The sequence below is a fragment of the Poeciliopsis prolifica genome, unplaced genomic scaffold (genome assembly GCF_027474105.1).
Source record: "Poeciliopsis prolifica strain line A6 unplaced genomic scaffold, Auburn_PproV2 SCAFFOLD160, whole genome shotgun sequence".
Lineage (NCBI taxonomy): Eukaryota > Metazoa > Chordata > Actinopteri > Cyprinodontiformes > Poeciliidae > Poeciliopsis > Poeciliopsis prolifica.
Genome location: NW_026562535.1, coordinates 338,774 through 356,353, shown reverse-complemented (window position 1 = coordinate 356,353; position 17,580 = coordinate 338,774). Strand labels below are relative to the sequence as shown.

The 17,580-nt window shown below is 52.9% G+C and overlaps 2 protein-coding genes across 2 annotated transcripts; one reads left to right on the top strand and one right to left on the bottom strand.

Annotated features, from left to right (window-relative positions):
• Positions 1-358: 358 nt before the first annotated feature.
• On the top strand, positions 359-11,459 carry LOC129356190 (interleukin-7 receptor subunit alpha-like). The gene is given in 9 exon segments (XM_055025789.1): positions 359-755; positions 1,126-1,230; positions 1,233-1,254; positions 1,331-1,485; positions 9,088-9,126; positions 9,129-9,238; positions 9,316-9,632; positions 9,699-9,771; positions 9,844-11,459. Coding segments are annotated over 9 exon segments (1,347 nt in total). The 5' UTR covers positions 359-661; the 3' UTR covers positions 10,276-11,459.
• A 2,471-nt stretch (positions 11,460-13,930) lies between these two features.
• On the bottom strand, positions 13,931-17,427 carry capslb (calcyphosine-like b). Its single transcript, XM_055025813.1, is given in 6 exon segments — positions 13,931-14,395; positions 15,013-15,222; positions 15,430-15,540; positions 15,542-15,608; positions 16,488-16,626; positions 17,161-17,427. Coding segments are annotated over 5 exon segments (627 nt in total). The 5' UTR covers positions 16,625-16,626; positions 17,161-17,427; the 3' UTR covers positions 13,931-14,293.
• Between the last annotated feature and the right edge of the window lie 153 nt (positions 17,428-17,580).

Genomic DNA, 17,580 nt, shown 5'->3' with positions numbered 1-17,580 from the left:
TGTTACTGATGGTTGTGTGTTGTACCGATGGTTGTGTGTGTTGTACCGATGGTTGTGTGTGTTGTACTGATGGTTGTGTGTGTTGTACTGATGGTTGTGTGTTGTACTGATGGTTGTGTGTTGTACCGATGGTTGTGTGTTGTACTGATGGTTGTGTGTGTTGTACTGATGGTTGTGTGTGTTGTACCGATGGTTGTGTGTGTTGTACCGATGGTTGTGTGTTGTACTGATGGTTGTGTGTTGTACTGATGGTTGTGTGTGTTGTACCGATGGTTGTGTGTTGTACTGATGGTTGTGTGTGTTGTACTGATGGTTGTGTGTTGTACTGATGGTTGTGTGTTGTACCGATGGTTGTGTGTTGTACTGATGGTTGTGTGTGTCCCACGTTGTGTCATAACAATAATTCGACGCTGATCCTGAATCCTCTGTGTCGTCATTGATCCATTTTGCAATGTCTCCATCTGGCCAATCAGCCTTCTTCTTTTCAAGATGTTTTCTCAAACTTCCTGCAGCTGAAACCTCGTGAACCCGTCGCCTCCTCTTTTCCCTCCTCTCTCCTGGCTGGCCCCTCCCCCGCCTGCTGCTGCTGCTTATCGCCGCGGCGCCGCAGCACTTCAGGGTGAGTGGAGAACAGGTGAGTTAATGCTGCTGCAAGGAGACGATGCTGCCTGACTGGATTATCGTCCTGATCCTGCTGCTGCTGCTGCAGGCGGCTGGGAACCGGGCTCAGAGTGGAGACCGCGACCCGGACTCAGGTAAGACCCACTGGACCCGGCCTGCCCAGACAGAACCCAGACAGAACCCAGCAGAACCCAGCAGAACCAGACCGCTGGGTCAGAAACACACAGGAACATCTGCTGTCTGTGGCAGGAAGGACCTGAGAGAAACTCTGGTTCTGGTTCTGGTTCTGGTTCCATCTGATGTGGACTAAACTGAAAACAGCTGAAACCCTGATCTCCTTTCAATCAGACTGAAGCAGCTGATCAGAAGATCAAAGCGTTTGATTGGTTCAATGAATCGTTAGTTTCTGGTTTCCATGTTTCTGACGTGAACATAAGTAACTGTCTGAGGCAGAACTTTGACTGGTCCCCTGCTGTGTGTGGTTGTGGTTCTGCTTCCTGCCAGAACCGGGCCTCAGCTGCAGCTCTCATATCAGCATCAGGGCCAACAGCCTGACCTGCCAGCTGCTGGGTCGCCACGGAGACGAGGACGACGAGGACGGGGACAGAGACCCATCGACGAGATGATAGTGTGGTAAGGCTCTCTGCTCCGGCTGCTCCTGAGCCAGGTTCTGCCAGAACCCGACAGAACCTTCTGCTGGTCTCTGCAGCCAGGTGCGGCAGCAGAAGCACAGGATGCAGCAGAAATGTGTCCAGGCTCACGGAGACACGGTGAGCGGTCTGTGTCCCGTCGCCGTCGCCAACGTGACGGTCCACCGGCGGGGAGGAGGACGGCTTTCGGCCACCGTCCTGCTGCAGAAGATCGGTGAGTCCAGAACCGGGCCGCTCCGGCCCACAGCGCCGCACGATCATTCACGAGTCTCAGCATCGAGGTGAAAGAGTTTCATATCCTAACCCCTTTAAATCTGAAAAGTGTGGGGGAAACGCTGAACCAGCTCCGGTTCCTGTTTCAGGGTGTCGGAGTAAACAGTTCAACTCGTTTTCCTTCCAGGTTTATTTTCATTTATTTCTAACATGCAGAACATAAACAAAGATTGAATGTTTGTGAGGAAAATTTTCATAATGAAATGAAAACCAGACAAAGAAGAAGAAACTTGAAATCAACGACTGAACAGATTCAAAGGTATTAAAACTCGGATCACATGTTCAACAATCTAAACCAGAAACGACCAAAAACTGCGACTCAGTGACATGAAAAGCAAATCATTGATATTCACTGATAAGGAGGAAATTCTGACTGTTGACCTGCTGACCCCGGTTCCTTTGGGGTCAATTGATGTGACCCCGACCCTAATGGAAGCAGCCTGTTGTTGCTAGCAGGGTGTCGTTGCTAGCAGGGTGTCGTTGCTAGCAGGGTGTCGTTGCTAGCAGGGTGATGTTGCTAGCAGGGTGTCGTTGCTAGCAGGGTGTCGTTGCTAGCAGGGTGATGTTGCTAGCAGGGTGATGTTGCTAGCAGGGTGTCGTTGCTAGCAGGGTGTCGTTGCTAGCAGGGTGATGTTGCTAGAAGGGTGTCGTTGCTAGCAGGGTGTCGTTGCTAGCAGGGTGTCGTTGCTAGGGTGATGTTGCTAGAAGGGTGTCGTTGCTAGCAGGGTGTCGTTGCTAGCAGGGTATCGTTGCTAGCAGGGTGTCGTTGCTAGCAGGGTGATGTTGCTAGAAGGGTGTTGTTGCTAGCAGGTGATGTTGCTAGCATTGTGTCGTTGCCAGCAGGGTGTCGTTGCTAGCAGGGTATTGTTGCTAGCAGGGTGTCGTTGCTAGCAGGGTGATGTTGCTAGAAGGGTGTCGTTGCTAGCAGGGTGATGTTGCCAGCAGGGTGATGTAGCTAGCAGGGTGTCGTTGCTAGCAGGGTATCGTTGCTAGCAGGGTGTCGTTGCTAGCAGGGTGATGTTGCTAGAAGGGTGTCGTTGCTAGCAGGGTGATGTTGCTAGCATGGTGTCGTTGCCAGCAGGGTGTCGTTGCTAGCAGGGTGATGTTGCTAGCAGGGTGTCGTTGCTAGCAGGGTGATGTTGCTAGAAGGGTGTTGTTGCTAGCAGGGTGATGTTGCTAGCATGGTGTCGTTGCAAGCAGGTGTCGTTGCTAGCAGGGTGATGTTGCTAGCAGGGTGTCGTTGCTAGCAGGGTGTCGTTGCTAGCAGGGTGATGTAGCTAGCAGGGTGATGTTGCCAGCAGGGTGATGTAGCTAGCTGGGTGTCGTGTCGTTGCTAGCAGGGTGATGTTGCTAGAAGGGTGTTGTTGCTAGCAGGGTGATGTTGCTAGCATGGTGTCGTTGCCAGCAGGGTGTCGTTGCTAGCAGGGTGTCGTTGCTAGCAGGGTGATGTTGCTAGCAGGGTGTCGTTGCTAGCAGGGTGATGTTGCTAGAAGGGTGTCGTTGCTAGCAGGGTGATGTTGCTAGCATGGTGTCGTTGCAAGCAGGGTGTCGTTGCTAGCAGGGTGATGTTGCTAGCAGGGTGTCGTTGCTAGCAGGGTGATGTAGCTAGCAGGGTGATGTAGCTAGCAGGGTGATGTTGCCAACAGGGTGATGTAGCTAGCAGGGTGTCGTTGCTAGCAGGGTGAGGTAGCTAGCAGGGTGATGTTGCCAGCAGGGTGAGGTAGCTAGCAGGGTGTCGTTGCTAGCAGGGTATTGTTGCTAGCAGGGTGTCGTTGCCAGCAGGGTGATTTTGCTAGCAGGGTGATGTTGCTAGCAGGGTGTCGTTGCTAGCAGGGTGATGTTGCTAGAAGGTGTCGTTGCTAGCAGGGTGATGTTGCTAGCATGGTGTTGTTGCAAGCAGGGTGTCGTTGCTAGCAGGGTGATGTTGCTAGCAGGGTGTCGTTGCTAGCAGGGTGATGTAGCTAGCAGGGTGATGTTGCCAACAGGGTGATGTAGCTAGCAGGGTGTCGTTGCTAGCAGGGTATCGTTGCTAGCAGGGTGATGTAGCTAGCAGGGTGATGTTGCCAGCAGGGTGATGTAGCTAGCAGGGTGTCGTTGCTAGCAGGGTATTGTTGCTAGCAGGGTGTCGTTGCTAGCAGGGTGATGTTGCTAGAAGGGTGTCGTTGCTAGCAGGGTGATGTAGCTAGCAGGGTGATGTTGCCAGCAGGGTGAGGTAGCTAGCAGGGTGTCGTTGCTAGCAGGGTGATGTTGCTAGAAGGGTGTCGTTGCTAGCAGGGTGATGTTGCTAGCATGGTGTCGTTGCCAGCAGGGTGTCGTTGCTAGCAGGGTGATGTTGCTAGCAGGGTGTCGTTGCTAGCAGGGTGATGTTGCTAGAAGGGTGTCGTTGCTAGCAGGGTGATGTTGCTAGCATGGTGTCGTTGCAAGCAGGGTGTCGTTGCTAGCAGGGTGATGTTGCTAGCAGGGTGTCGTTGCTAGCAGGGTGTCATTGCTAGCAGGGTGATGTAGCTAGCAGGGTGATGTTGCCAACAGGGTGATGTAGCTAGCAGGGTGTCGTTGCTAGCAGGGTATCGTTGCTAGCAGGGTGATGTAGCTAGCAGGGTGATGTTGCCAGCAGGGTGATGTAGCTAGCAGGGTGTCGTTGCTAGCAGGGTATTGTTGCTAGCAGGGTGTCGTTGCTAGCAGGGTGATGTTGCTAGAAGGGTGTCGTTGCTAGCAGGGTGATGTAGCTAGCAGGGTGATGTTGCCAGCAGGGTGAGGTAGCTAGCAGGGTGTCGTTGCTAGCAGGGTGATGTTGCTAGAAGGGTGTCGTTGCTAGCAGGTGATGTTGCTAGCATGGTGTCGTTGCCAGCAGGGTGTTGTTGCTAGCAGGGTGATGTTGCTAGCAGGGTGTCGTTGCTAGCAGGGTGATGTTGCTAGAAGGGTGTCGTTGCTAGCAGGGTGATGTTGCTAGCATGGTGTCGTTGCAAGCAGGGTGTCGTTGCTAGCAGGGTGATGTTGCTAGCAGGGTGTCGTTGCTAGCAGGGTGTCGTTGCTAGCAGGGTGATGTAGCTAGCAGGGTGATGTTGCCAACAGGGTGATGTAGCTAGCAGGGTGTCGTTGCTAGCAGGGTATCGTTGCTAGCAGGGTGATGTAGCTAGCAGGGTGATGTTGCCAGCAGGGTAATGTAGCTAGCAGGGTGTCGTTGCTAGCAGGGTATTGTTGCTAGCAGGGTGTCGTTGCTAGCAGGGTGATGTTGCTAGAAGGGTGTCGTTGCTAGCAGGGTGATGTAGCTAGCAGGGTGATGTTGCCAGCAGGGTGAGGTAGCTAGCAGGGTGTCGTTGCTAGCACGGTATTGTTGCTAGAAGGGTGTCGTTGCCAGCAGGGTGATTTTGCTAGCAGGGTGATGTTGCTAACAGGGTGTCGTTGCCAGCAGGGTGTCGTTGCTAGCAAGGTGTCGTTGCCAGCAGGGTGTCGTTGCTAGCAGGGTGTCGTTGCCAGCAGGGTGATGTTGCTAGCAGGGTGATGTTGCTAGCAGGGTGTCGTTGCTAGCAGGGTGTCGTTGCTAGCAGGGTGTCGTTGCTAGCAGGGTGTCGTTGCTAGCAGGGTGATGTTGCTAGCAGGGTGATGTTGCTAGCAGGGTGTCATTGCTAGCAGGGTGGTGTTGCTACCAAGGTGATGTTGCTAGCAGGGTGATGTTGCTATCAGGGTGTCGTTGCCAGCAGGGTGTCGTTGCTAGCAGGGTGTCGTTGCCAGCAGGGTGTCGTTGCTAGCAGGGTGATGTTGCTAGCAGGATGTCGTTGCTAGCAGGGTGATGTTGCTAGCAGGGTGATGTTGCTAGCAGGGTGTCGTTGCTAGCAGGGTGATGTAGCTAGCAGGGTGAGGTAGCTAGCTGGGTGTCGTTGCTAGCAGGGTATTGTTGCTAGCAGGGTGTCGTTGCCAGCAGGGTGATTTTGCTAGCAGGGTGATGTTGCTAGCAGGGTGTCGTTGCTAGCAGGGTGATGTTGCTAGAAGGGTGTCGTTGCTAGCAGGGTGATGTTGATAGCATGGTGTCGTTGCAAGCAGGGTGTCGTTGCTAGCAGGGTGATGTTGCTAGCAGGGTGTCGTTGCTAGCAGGGTGTCGTTGCTAGCAGGGTGATGTAGCTAGCAGGGTGATGTTGCCAGCAGGGTGATGTAGCTAGCAGGGTGTCGTTGCTAGCAGGGTGATGTTGCTAGAAGGGTGTCGTTGCTAGCAGGGTGATGTTGCTAGCATGGTGTCGTTGCCAGCAGGGTGTCATTGCTAGCAGGGTGATGTTGCTAGCAGGGTGTCGTTGCAAGCAGGGTGTCGTTGCTAGCAGGGTGATGTTGCTAGCAGGGTGTCGTTGCTAGCAGGGTGTCGTTGCTAGCAGGGTGATGTAGCTAGCATGGTGTCGTTGCAAGCAGGGTGTCGTTGCTAGCAGGGTGATGTTGCTAGCAGGGTGTCGTTGCTAGCAGGGTGTCGTTGCTAGCAGGGTGATGTAGCTAGCAGGGTGATGTTGCCAACAGGGTGATGTAGCTAGCAGGGTGTCGTTGCTAGCAGGGTATCGTTGCTAGCAGGGTGATGTAGCTAGCAGGGTGATGTTGCCAGCAGGGTGATGTAGCTAGCAGGGTGTCGTTGCTAGCAGGGTGTCGTTGCTAGCAGGGTGATGTTGCTAGAAGGGTGTCGTTGCTAGCAGGGTGATGTAGCTAGCAGGGTGATGTTGCCAGCAGGGTGAGGTAGCTAGCAGGGTGTCGTTGCTAGCAGGGTATTGTTGCTAGAAGGGTGTCGTTGCCAGCAGGGTGATTTTGCTAGCAGGGTGATGTTGCTAACAGGGTGTCGTTGCTAGCAGGGTGGTGTTGCTAGCAGGGTGATGTTGCTATCAGGGTGTCGTTGCCAGCAGGGTGTCGTTGCTAGCAAGGTGTCGTTGCCAGCAGGGTGTCGTTGCTAGCAGGGTGTCGTTGCCAGCAAAGTGATGTTGCTAGTAGGGTGATGTTGCTAGCATGGTGTCGTTGCTAGCAGGGTGTCGTTGCTAGCAGGGTGTCGTTGCTAGCAGGATGATGTTGCTAGCAGGGTGATGTTGCTAGCAGGGTGTCATTGCTAGCAGGGTGGTGTTGCTACCAAGGTGATGTTGCTAGCAGGGTGATGTTGCTAGCAGGGTGTCGTTGCCAGCAGGGTGTCGTTGCTAGCAGGGTGTCGTTGCCAGCAGGGTGTCGTTGCTAGCAGGGTGATGTTGCTAGCAGGGTGTCGTTGCTAGCAGGGTGATGTTGCTAGCAGGGTGATGTTGCTAGCAGGGTGTCGTTGCTAGCAGGGTGATGTAGCTAGCAGGGTGATGTTGCCAGCAGGGTATCGTTGCTAGCAGGATGTCGTTGCTAGCAGGATGATGTTGCTAGCAGGGTGATGTTGCCAGCAGGGTGATGTAGCTAGCAGGGTGTCGTTGCCAGCAGGGTGTCGTTGCCAGCAGGGTGTGGTTGCTAGCAGGGTGATGTTGCTAGCAGGGTGATGTTGCTAGCAGGGTGATATTGCTAGCAGGGTGATGTTGCTAGCAGGGTGTCGTTGCTAGCAGGGTGTTGTTGCTAGCAGGGTGATGTTGCTAGAAGGGTGTCGTTGCTAGCAGGGTGTCGTTACTAGCAGGGTGTCATTGCCAGCAGGGTGATGTTGCTAGAAGGGTGTCGTTGCTAGCAGGGTGATTTGCTAGCATGGTGTCGTTGCCAGCAGGGTGTCGTTGCTAGCAGGGTGATGTTGCTGGCAGGGTGTCGTTGCTAGCAGGGTATCGTTGCCAGCAGGGTGATGTAGCTAGCAGGGTGTCGTTGCTAGCAGGGTATCGTTGCTAGCAGGGTGATGTTGCTAGCATGGTGTCGTTGCCAGCAGGGTGTCGTTGCTAGCAGGGTGATGTTGCTAGCAGGGTGTCGTTGCTAGCAGGGTATCGTTGCTAGCAGGGTGATGTAGCTAGCAGGGTGATGTTGCCAGCAGGGTGATGTAGCTAGCAGGGTGTCGTTGCTAGCAGGGTATCATTGCTAGCAGTGTGATGTTGCTAGCATGGTGTCGTTGCCAGCAGGGTGTCGTTGCTAGCAGGGTGATGTTGCTAGCAGGGTGTCGTTGCTAGCAGGGTATCGTTGCTAGTAGGGTGATGTAGCTAGCAGGGTGATGTTGCTAGCAGGTTGTCGTTGCTAGCAGTGTTATGTTGCTAGAAGGGTGTTGTTGCTAGCAGGGTGATGTTGCTAGCAGGGTGTTGTTGCTAGCAGGGTGTCGTTGCCAGCAGGGTGTCGTTGCCAGCAGGGTGTCGTTGCTAGCAGGGTGTTGTTGCTAGCAGGGTGATGTTGCTAGCAGGGTGTCGTTGCTAGCAGGGTGATGTTGCTAGCAGGGTGTCGTTGCTAGCAGGGTGATGTAGCTAGCAGGGTGATGTTGCCAGCAGGGTGATGTAGCTAGCAGGTTGTCGTTGCTAGCAGTGTTATGTTGTTAGGGTGTTGTAGTGGGGTGATGTTGCTAGCAGGGTGTTGTTGCTAGCAGGGTGTCGTTGCCAGCAGGCTGTCGTTGCCAGCAGGGTGTCGTTGCTAGAAGGGTGTCGTTGCTAGCAGGGTTATGTTGCTAGCATGGTGTCGTTGCCAGCAGGGTGTCGTTGCTAGCAGGGTGTCGTTGCTAGCAGGGTGATGTTGCTAGCAGGGTGTCGTTGCCAGAAGGGTGATTTTGCTAGCAGGGTGTCGTCGCCAGCAGGTGTCGTTGCAGCAGGTTATTTTTCTAGCAGGGTGATGTTGCTAACAGGGTGTGGTTGCTAGCAGGGTGTTGTTGCTAGCAGGGTGATGTTGCTAGCAGGGTGTTGTTGCTAGCAGGGTGATGTTGCTAGCAGGGTGTCGTTGCCAGCAGGGTGTCGTTGCCAGCAGGGTGATGTTGCTAGCAGGGTGTCGTTGCCAGCAGGGTGATGTTGCTAGCAGGGTGTCGTTGCCAGCAGGGTGATGTTGCCAGCAGGGTGTCGTTGCTAGCAGGGTGTTGTTGCTAGCAGGGTTGTTAGCAGGCGTTGCCAGCAGGGTGTCGTTGCCAGCAGGGTGTCGTTGCCAGCAGGGTGATGTTGCCAGCAGGGTGTCGTTGCCAGCAGGGTGTCGTTGCCAGCAGGGTGTCGTTGCCAGCAGGGTGTCGTTGCCAGCAGGGTGATGTTGCCAGCAGGGTGTCGTTGCTAGCAGGGTGTTGTTGCTAGCAGGGTGATATTGCTAGCAGGGTGTTGTTGCTAGCAGGGTGATATTGCTAGCAGGGTGTCGTTGCCAGCAGGGTGATGTTGCCAGCAGGGTGTCGTTGCTAGCATGGTGTTGTTGCTAGCAGGGTGATGTTGCTAGCAGGGTGATATTGCTAGCAGGGTGTCGTTGCCAGCAGGGTGATGTTGCTAGCAGGGTGATGTTGCTAGCAGGTGTTGTTGCTAGCAGGGTGATGTTGCTAGCAGGGTGATATTGCTAGCAGGGTGTCGTTGCCAGCAGGGTGATGTTGCTAGCAGGGTGTCGTTGCTAGCAGGGTGTCGTTGCCAGCAGGGTCTCGTTGCTAGCAGGTTGCCGATGTTTCAGAACCTGCTGCTCTGTGTTCCAGTAAAACCCAAAAGTCCGTGGATCGTCAAAGTGACGATGGATCGCTGATGGACCGGGCTGAGATCCACTTCCAGATCCCCTACAACAAAGATTACCTGAATCTGAACACCCAGATCTTCCAGCTCAACCTGTGGACCGACGGCAGCAACATCGTAAGGCTCTCGGCGCCAGCGCAGAGTCTGACCTCTGACCTCGGCTGGACGTTTGACCTCCTGATCTCGTCCCGCAGACCCAGAACGTCTCGTCAAATAACTTCCTGCAGATGGACAGGCAGCACCTCCGTCAGGACTCGGAGTACCGGGTGAGGGTCCGGTCCGTCCCCGTCGGCGTCCTGCAGGGAACCTGGAGCGCCTGGAGCCCCTCGTTCTCCTTCCACACGCCGCCCGGTGAGGACGGCGGACGTCCAGCGGCGCACAGCCCTGAGCTGCGGTCACTGACATCATCATCGAGTCCGGATGAGACAGAGCGGCCCGTCTTCGGACTGGTCCTGACCTTGGTGTCGGCGCTGGTGGTTCTGTGCGGCATCTTGGTGGTCTGGAAGACGGGGTAGGAGCCCGGGTCCGGCCGGAGCTTCAGGTGTGTCTCTGGTTCCTAACTTCCTGTTTCTCTCAGGATCTTCTCCATCCTGTGGCCCAGCATCCCGCACCCCAAGCAGGCGCTGGTCCAGATCTGCAAACCCAACAAGGTGACTTCCTGAACCGGTTCTGCTCGGGTTCTGCTCGCATCAGAACCCGCCTAACCGTCTGCTGCTCCCCAGGGTCTGCTGCTGGACCTGCACCACGAAGTCTTCAGCTCCCTGCGAGTCCTGCCGCAGGCGGAGGAGGCGGAGCCACGCAGGAGGCCCTCTGGGTCCGGGTCCGGGTCCGAGTCCGGGTCCGGGTCCGACTCGTCCCACAGCACCGCCTCCAGCGCCGACACCGAAGAGCTGGAGGTCTCGGCGCTGCTGAGCTGCTCGGACGGCGAGGACAGCGGCGTCCCCAGCGGCGTGCCGTCCCCCAGCGGCGTCCCCAGCGGCGTGCCGTCCCCCGTCGACGTCCCGCAGCGCGAAGACGAGTTCCAGAACCTCCTGGCCCGGCGCAGCGGCCCGGGACTGGAGGAGGCCTACGTCACCATGTCCAGCTTCTACCAGAGCCAGCAGCACAGCGCCACCAGCTGGACGACCAGCGTCCCATCTGTCCTTCAGATCTGACTCCCAGAGACTCTGCTGGACTCATGCGACCTTTGACCCTCCCTCAGGCATCTGTTCATTCTTCAGGGCTCCTCTCAGTATTTGACCTTTGACCTCATATTGCTGCTTCCTGAATGGACCCGGTCGTGGGATCCCCGTCCCCAGAACCTGAGAACAACCAGTTCCTCTTACTGGTCCCAGCGCTCACATTCACACTAACAGGCCTGCAGCCAATCAGAGCCCAGCATCTCCAGCGACTGGCCCTGATTGGCTGAGGAAACGGTTTGATCCAATCTGACGGGATCCTGATGGGATCATTTATCATTTCATTTGGAGAATAAAGTCATAATATTATCAGAATAAAAAGGCAAAACTAGGAGAAGAAGCTGAGATGTGATCAGAACCGGCCGGTTCTGAAAGATCCTCATTTTAACACAAAGATTGAAAAATGGAGGAACTTTCATAAAATCAATCAAATCTTCCATTTATTCTGTTATTATGGCTTCACTCTCATGTCATCATCATCATCATCATCATCATCATCATCATCATCATCATCATCATCACCATCATCATCATCTCTCAGACCTGCTGCTGGTTCTGGTTCTGGTTCTGAATATTTGCATCAAACCGGTTCTGATGCTTTCACAGGTTCTGTTGTAGGTCCAAATGGACTTTGGTTCTCCATGAAGCTCTGTTAAACCAGAAGGTTCTGTTGGTGGAACATGGCAGCAGAACCAGAACCAGGCGGTCCATTTGACCCGCTCTGGTGGTTCTGACTCAAAGTTCAAAAACATCATTGATCTCAGCAGGGAACCTCAGAGACCTGATCAGAACCAACCAGAAGGTTCTGCTGGACACCCTTCATCCGGCACTAGAACCTCCTGATGGAACTGACCCATCAAAAGAACCAAAGCACCCAAACCCAACAGAACCCAACAGAACACAACAGAACCCAACAGAACCCAACAGAACCCAGACAGACCCCAACAGAACCCAAACAGAACCCAAAGAGAACCCAACAGAACCCAACAGAACCCAGACAGACCCCAACAGAACCCAGACAGACCCCAACAGAACCCAGACAGAACCCAACAGAACCCCAACAGAACCCAGACAGAACCCAACAGAACCCAACAGAACCCCAACAGAACCCAGACAGAACCCAACAGAACCCAACAGAACCCAAACAGAACCCAACAGAACCCAGACAGAACCCAACAGAACCCAGACAGAACCCAACAGAACCCCAACAGACCCCAACAGAACCCAGACAGAACCCAACAGAACCCAGACAGAACCCAACAGAACCCAACAGAACCCAAACAGAACCCAACAAAACCCAGACAGAACCCAACAGAACCCAACAGAACCCAAACAGAACCCAACAAACCCAGACAGAACCCAACAGAACCCAACAGAACCCAGACAGAACCCAACAGAACCCAACAGAACCCAGACAGACCCAACAGAACCCAGACAGAACCCAACAGAACCCAACAGAACCCAACAGAACCCAACAGAACCCAACAGAACCCAGACAGAACCCAACAGAACCCGACAGACCCAACAGAACCCAGACAGACCCCAACAGAACCCAACAGAACCCCCCAACAGAACCCAACAGAACAACAGAACCCAAACAGACCCCAACAGAACCCAGACAGACCCCAACAGAACCCAACAGAACCCAACAGAACCCAAACAGACCCCAACAGAACCCAACAGAACCCAACAGAACCCCAACAGAACCCAGACAGACCCCAACAGAACCCAGACAGAACCCAACAGAACCCCAACAAAACCCCAACAGAACCCAACAGAACCCAGACAGAACCCAACAGAACCCCAACAGAACCCCAACAGAACCCAGACAGACCCCAACAGAACCCAGACAGAACCCAACAGAACCCAACAGAACCCAGACAGACCCCAACAGAACCCAGACAGAACCCAACAGAACCCAACAGAACCCAACAGAACCCCAACAAAACCCCAACAGAACCCCAACAGAACCCAGACAGAACCCAACAGAACCCCAACAGAACCCAGACAGACCCCAACAGAACCCAGACAGAACCCAACAGAACCCAACAGAACCCAAAAGAACCCCAACAGAACCCAGACAGAACCCAACAGAACCCCAAAAGAACCCCAACAGAACCCAGACAGAACCCAACAGAAAAAAGACAGAACCCAACAGAACCCAACAGAACCCAGACAGAACCCAACAGAACCCAGACAGAACCCAACAGAACCCAACAGAACCCCAACAGAACCCAGACAGACCCCAACAGAACCCAGACAGAACCCAACAGAACCCCAACAGAACCCCAACAGAACCCAGACAGACCCCAACAGAACCCAAACAGACCCCAACAGAACCCAGACAGACCCAACAGAACCCCAACAGAACCCAGACAGACCCCAACAGAACCCCAAAAGAACCCCAACAGAACCCAGACAGAACCCAACAGAACCCAGACAGACCCCAACAGAACCCAGACAGACCCCAACAGAACCCCAACAGAACCCAGACAGAACCCAACAGAACCCAACAGAACCCCAAAAGAACCCCAACAGAACCCAGACAGAACCCAACAGAAAAAAGACAGAACCCAACAGAACCCAACAGAACCCCAACAGAACCCAGACAGAACCCAACAGAACCCAGACAGAACCCAACAGAACCCCAACAGAACCCAGACAGAACCCAACAAAACCCCAACAGAACCCAACAGAACCCAAAGAGAACCCAACAGAACCCAGACAGACCCCAACAGAACCCCAACAGAACCCAACAAAACCCCAACAGAACCCAACAGAACCCAACAAAACCCCAACAGAACCCAGACAGAACTCAACTGAACCCAACAGAACCCAGACAGAACCCCAACAGAACCCAGACAGAACCCAACAGAACCCAGACAGAACCAAAGAGAACCCAGACAGAACCCAACAGAACCCAAAGAGAACCCAACAGAACCCAGACAGACCCAACAGAACCCCAACAGAACCCAGACAGAACCCAACAGAACCCAACAGAACCCAAAGAGAACCCAACAGAACCCAGACAGACCCCAACAGAACCCAAACAGAACCCAGACAGAACCCAACAGAACCCAGACAGAACCCAGACAGAACCCAACAGAACCCAACAGAACCCAAGAGAACCCAGACAGAACCCAACAAAACCCCAACAGAACCCAACAGAACCCAGACAGAACCCAACAGAACCCCAACAGAACCCAGACAGACCCCAACAGAACCCAGACAGACCCCAACAGAACCCAGACAGACCCCAACAGAACCCAACAGAACCCAGACAGACCCCAACAGAACCCAACAGAACCCAGATAGAATGGTTCCTCTGGTTCTGATCCGTTAAGTTCAGATCAAAGGTCATCTGAAGGAACCAAAGACTCATTATTCAATCTGATCATTTGGGTCAGAACCGGGTCAGAAGCCAATCTTAGTACAGATTGGGTCAAAGTGATTATAAAGGTCGTTTTCCTTCATAGTTCCACATGTTCTGTTGTTTGACCCGGTTCTGTTTGGGTTCTGGTTCCTGACAGCGGTAGAACCTGTGGAAACATCAGAGAAGTTCTTTAGAAACTGCTCCCATCCGGACCCGTCCAGAACCTGCTGCAGCTGCTGCAGCTGCTGCAGCTCTCAAACGCGCCGCATGCCGAGTGGGGACTTCCTGTTGCAACCTGTTTGTTCTGATTGTGGTCGGGTCGGCGCTGCTGCTGTAAAATCCGACCCGGTCCAAACGTCACAAGCATCCAGACAAGAATGTACTGCTCCGCTTTGTCTCTATTAATGTTCTGTACATACTGCCAGGTTTGAACTAGGACCTTTATTTAACCGTCATTAACCAATCATTGATCATGAAGAATAAAAGTTTCTGTTGAAATGTTGAAGTAAAGCTTCACATCCTAAAAATGGACATCAATTATGTGATATCAGTGAACCATTAATATCAGTATTATTATCAATAGTGATGGCTGTAAAACATTATGATACGACTCGTCATTCATCAGAGCTTCCAGGCGTTCCTCATCATCAGGATGAAGTAGGCGTCGCTGTCGATGGAGGCGCTGACGCCGCTGTAGTAGTTCAGGAACTCCTCTTTGCTCACCTGGAGGTCAGAGGATGAAGACGGTCAGTGAGGAAGAGGAGCGGCTCCAGAACCGGTTCTGTCCAACGTTCTCCGGACCGACGGAAACCCAGAGAAAACTGGAGAAACCCGGAGTAGACGAGCGTAGACATCATCCTACTGACTGACCCACAGGTTACATACAGGAAGGTAAAGTTTCTGAGGCCCAAAGGTTAGGACCTGACCTCTGACCTTTGGGTTTTAGTGTCTTAATGTGTAGAAAAATACAAATCTGGACATGGAACCAAGGAACTGGATCGTCCTGCTGGATCCAGAAAAGTTCTGCTGAGGGGTGAAGTCCAGAACCGAATCAGAACCAAACTGAGCATCCCGTCTGGTTCCAACCGTACAGCACAGAGCGGGAGACCCAGCAGCAGACATAGCTAGCTAATGCTAATGCTAATGCTAGCACCAAGAAGATCACTGATCACCTGATGGTGGGAAAATGAACTGTGTGGTTTAAACATCCAACATTTTCTCTGCTCTCCTTCAATTAGTGGATCTGAAACTGGAAACCAGGAACAAACCAGAACAAAAACACACCGGAGAGCCACTCATCCCGTCTGCTCTACCGTCATGTCAGACTCTTCATGCCGTACCTTCCCGTCTTTGTCGTACGGAGAGTCGAAGCTGTCCAGGAAGGTCCGGAACACCTGCTCCTCGGTCCACTCCCCGTTCTGGTACTTTGGGTGGTACTTGGCGTTGTAGACGCCCCTCAGGTCGTCCACGGTGATCACGCCGTCTCCGGTCCTATCCAGCTTCCTGAATGCCTCCATCACCACCTCCTTCCTGGACTTGGACATGGGAGGCTGCAGGACAGAGGGACGGGTTCAGGCTAACCCAGTGGAACCAGTTGGTTCTGAGGTCAGAACAGACACTGCGGTTCACCGAGCAGCCGGGAGATTAAACCCAAAGACTGGAGACCAATGAGACCAGGACAGGTCTTCATTTCAAATCATTAAACATGTGTCTGTGATGGATGTTTCCACCTGGTGTTACTGGGTTTACTGGTTTACCCTCAGGGTGACGAGGAACTCGTCGAAGTCGATGGAGCCGCTGCCGTCGCGGTCGAAGTGGCGGAACAAGGCGGCGGCCTCGTCCTTCTCGATCAGCAGCCCGTAGTCGTTTCAGGCCCTTCAGGAACTCCTTGAAGTCCAGGGAGCGGCTCTCGTTGTCGTCCATGACCCTGAAGGTCCTGACAGGAAGCAGACCGTTGGACCAACACTGCCCCCTACTGGCCACCACACATCACAGCTACCAACAGAGGAGCAACAACTCCCTATAGAATGATCTGAAACTACAAACATTTTATTAAAGTATCTCCAGATTTGTTGACAGATTCTCACTACAACAAAAACTGAGAACAGAAACACAGGAAGTGAAGAGACTTTTTAAAAAACTTGCTGTTTGTGTTTGTGGTTTCTAGTTCTCATCCGTGATGACACATTTAGAGCCCAACCGAGAAACTACGATCACAAACTGCTGATCTGATGTAGTAAATGAGCTCAGAGAACCACAGAACTGAGATCAGCGGCTGGAAACCACCAACAGCAACAGAACCACCAAAACAACAACATCCTGCAGCGACGCCGAGTCAGCACAGCCCACAGCATGACTACTGCAGACACACAACTCACTACAAACACCGGGTAATCAGAGTACTGCTGGGGTAATCAGAGAACTGCTGGGGTAATCAGAGTACTGCTGGGGTAATCAGAGTACTGCTGGGGTAATCAGAGTACTGCTGGGGTAATCAGAGTACTGCAGTAACTAAAGTACTCGTGGTGTTTTGGATCTCTGAAGGTACTGAACCTGCAGAGATGTTGAAACTTTTGTTCAGTGTTTCAGTTTCTTTATGAAGTTTATTAGTTTTAAGTTTAGTTATAAATGTTTTAAACATATTTTATACATATATTTTGAAATGTTTTCTCTTGTGGTTGTTTCTCGTTTCTTCTCTCCGGTTCCAGGCGGGTTGAAGCAAAGTTTCCTCTGGTTCTGACCCGACCAAACTGGATCTGAGAGCCACCGCGGTCCGGTTCTGACCGGGTTCAGAACCGAGGTGGGCGGGGCTTACCTGCCCAGGCCTTTGATCCCAGACGAGCCTCGGGTCAGACACTGGAGCCGGAGCCGCTCCACCGGGTCAGAACATCCCGACAGCTGCTGCTTGGCCTTCTGGGCCATGGCCCGGTCGTGTCTGGATGTTCCTGCCATGACTGAAGACACAGAGAGGGTCGGTTCTGGTTCTGGAACCAGAGGACGGGTCCATCACAGACGTGTCTGTCTCCAGAGACAGTTCCTGGACGAACGCCTGCTGGAAAGAGTTCTGGTTCTGGTTCTTTTCATGACAGAATAAAATTTTGTCTTTTTACTTTTTCAATCAAGAAGCAACTAAATAGAATTAGTTTTTCTTTTTGTCAGCTGTTAAAGTTCTTCTCTTTTATGACTGCGTCAATAGTTCATAAAGTATCAATAATCATATCAGTACCATTGATAAAGCATCAGGTCAGATCAGAACCAGATTCAATCCAGAACCTTCCGAACTTGGATCAGAAATGTTTCTGCTGGTCAAGCGGCGCCATCTGCTGGTCAGAAGGAGGAACTGGCCTCAGTGCTCCGTGCTTTTATTGTGAAGGTCTGCTCCAGGTACTCTGATGTTTATCTCTGAACCAGGAAGCGGCAGCAGCCGCCGCTGCGCGCGCAGCGACACAAACAAACAACCGATGAACCAATCAGCGGCTCGGACTCACCAGTTTCTCCTCCAGTTCTCCCAGTTCTCCCAGTTCTCCCAGTTCTCCCAGTTCTCCCAGTTCTCCCAGTTCTCCCAGTTCTCCCAGTTCGTTCTCAGCTTCAGTCCGACGCTGCTCTGCTCCAAGCGATCCCTCGTTACCATGGAGACCAGCTGCTCTGCGCTCTGATTGGCTGCTCTGTCTGTAGCGGTGACGTCATGTCTCTCAGGAAACAAAGGAGCCAATAAATGCCCAGAAACACTCACTGTTTATTAGTTTGAGTTTATAGAATATTATTCAGCATAAAACCAGAACCGGAACCAGAACCAGAACCAGACAGAAACTTTCACACATATCATAGTACCAGAATGTTAGCTGTTAGCTCACCACCATCAGTGTGTGAATGGATGAATGGATGTTTTGCTGGGGTAATCAGAGTAC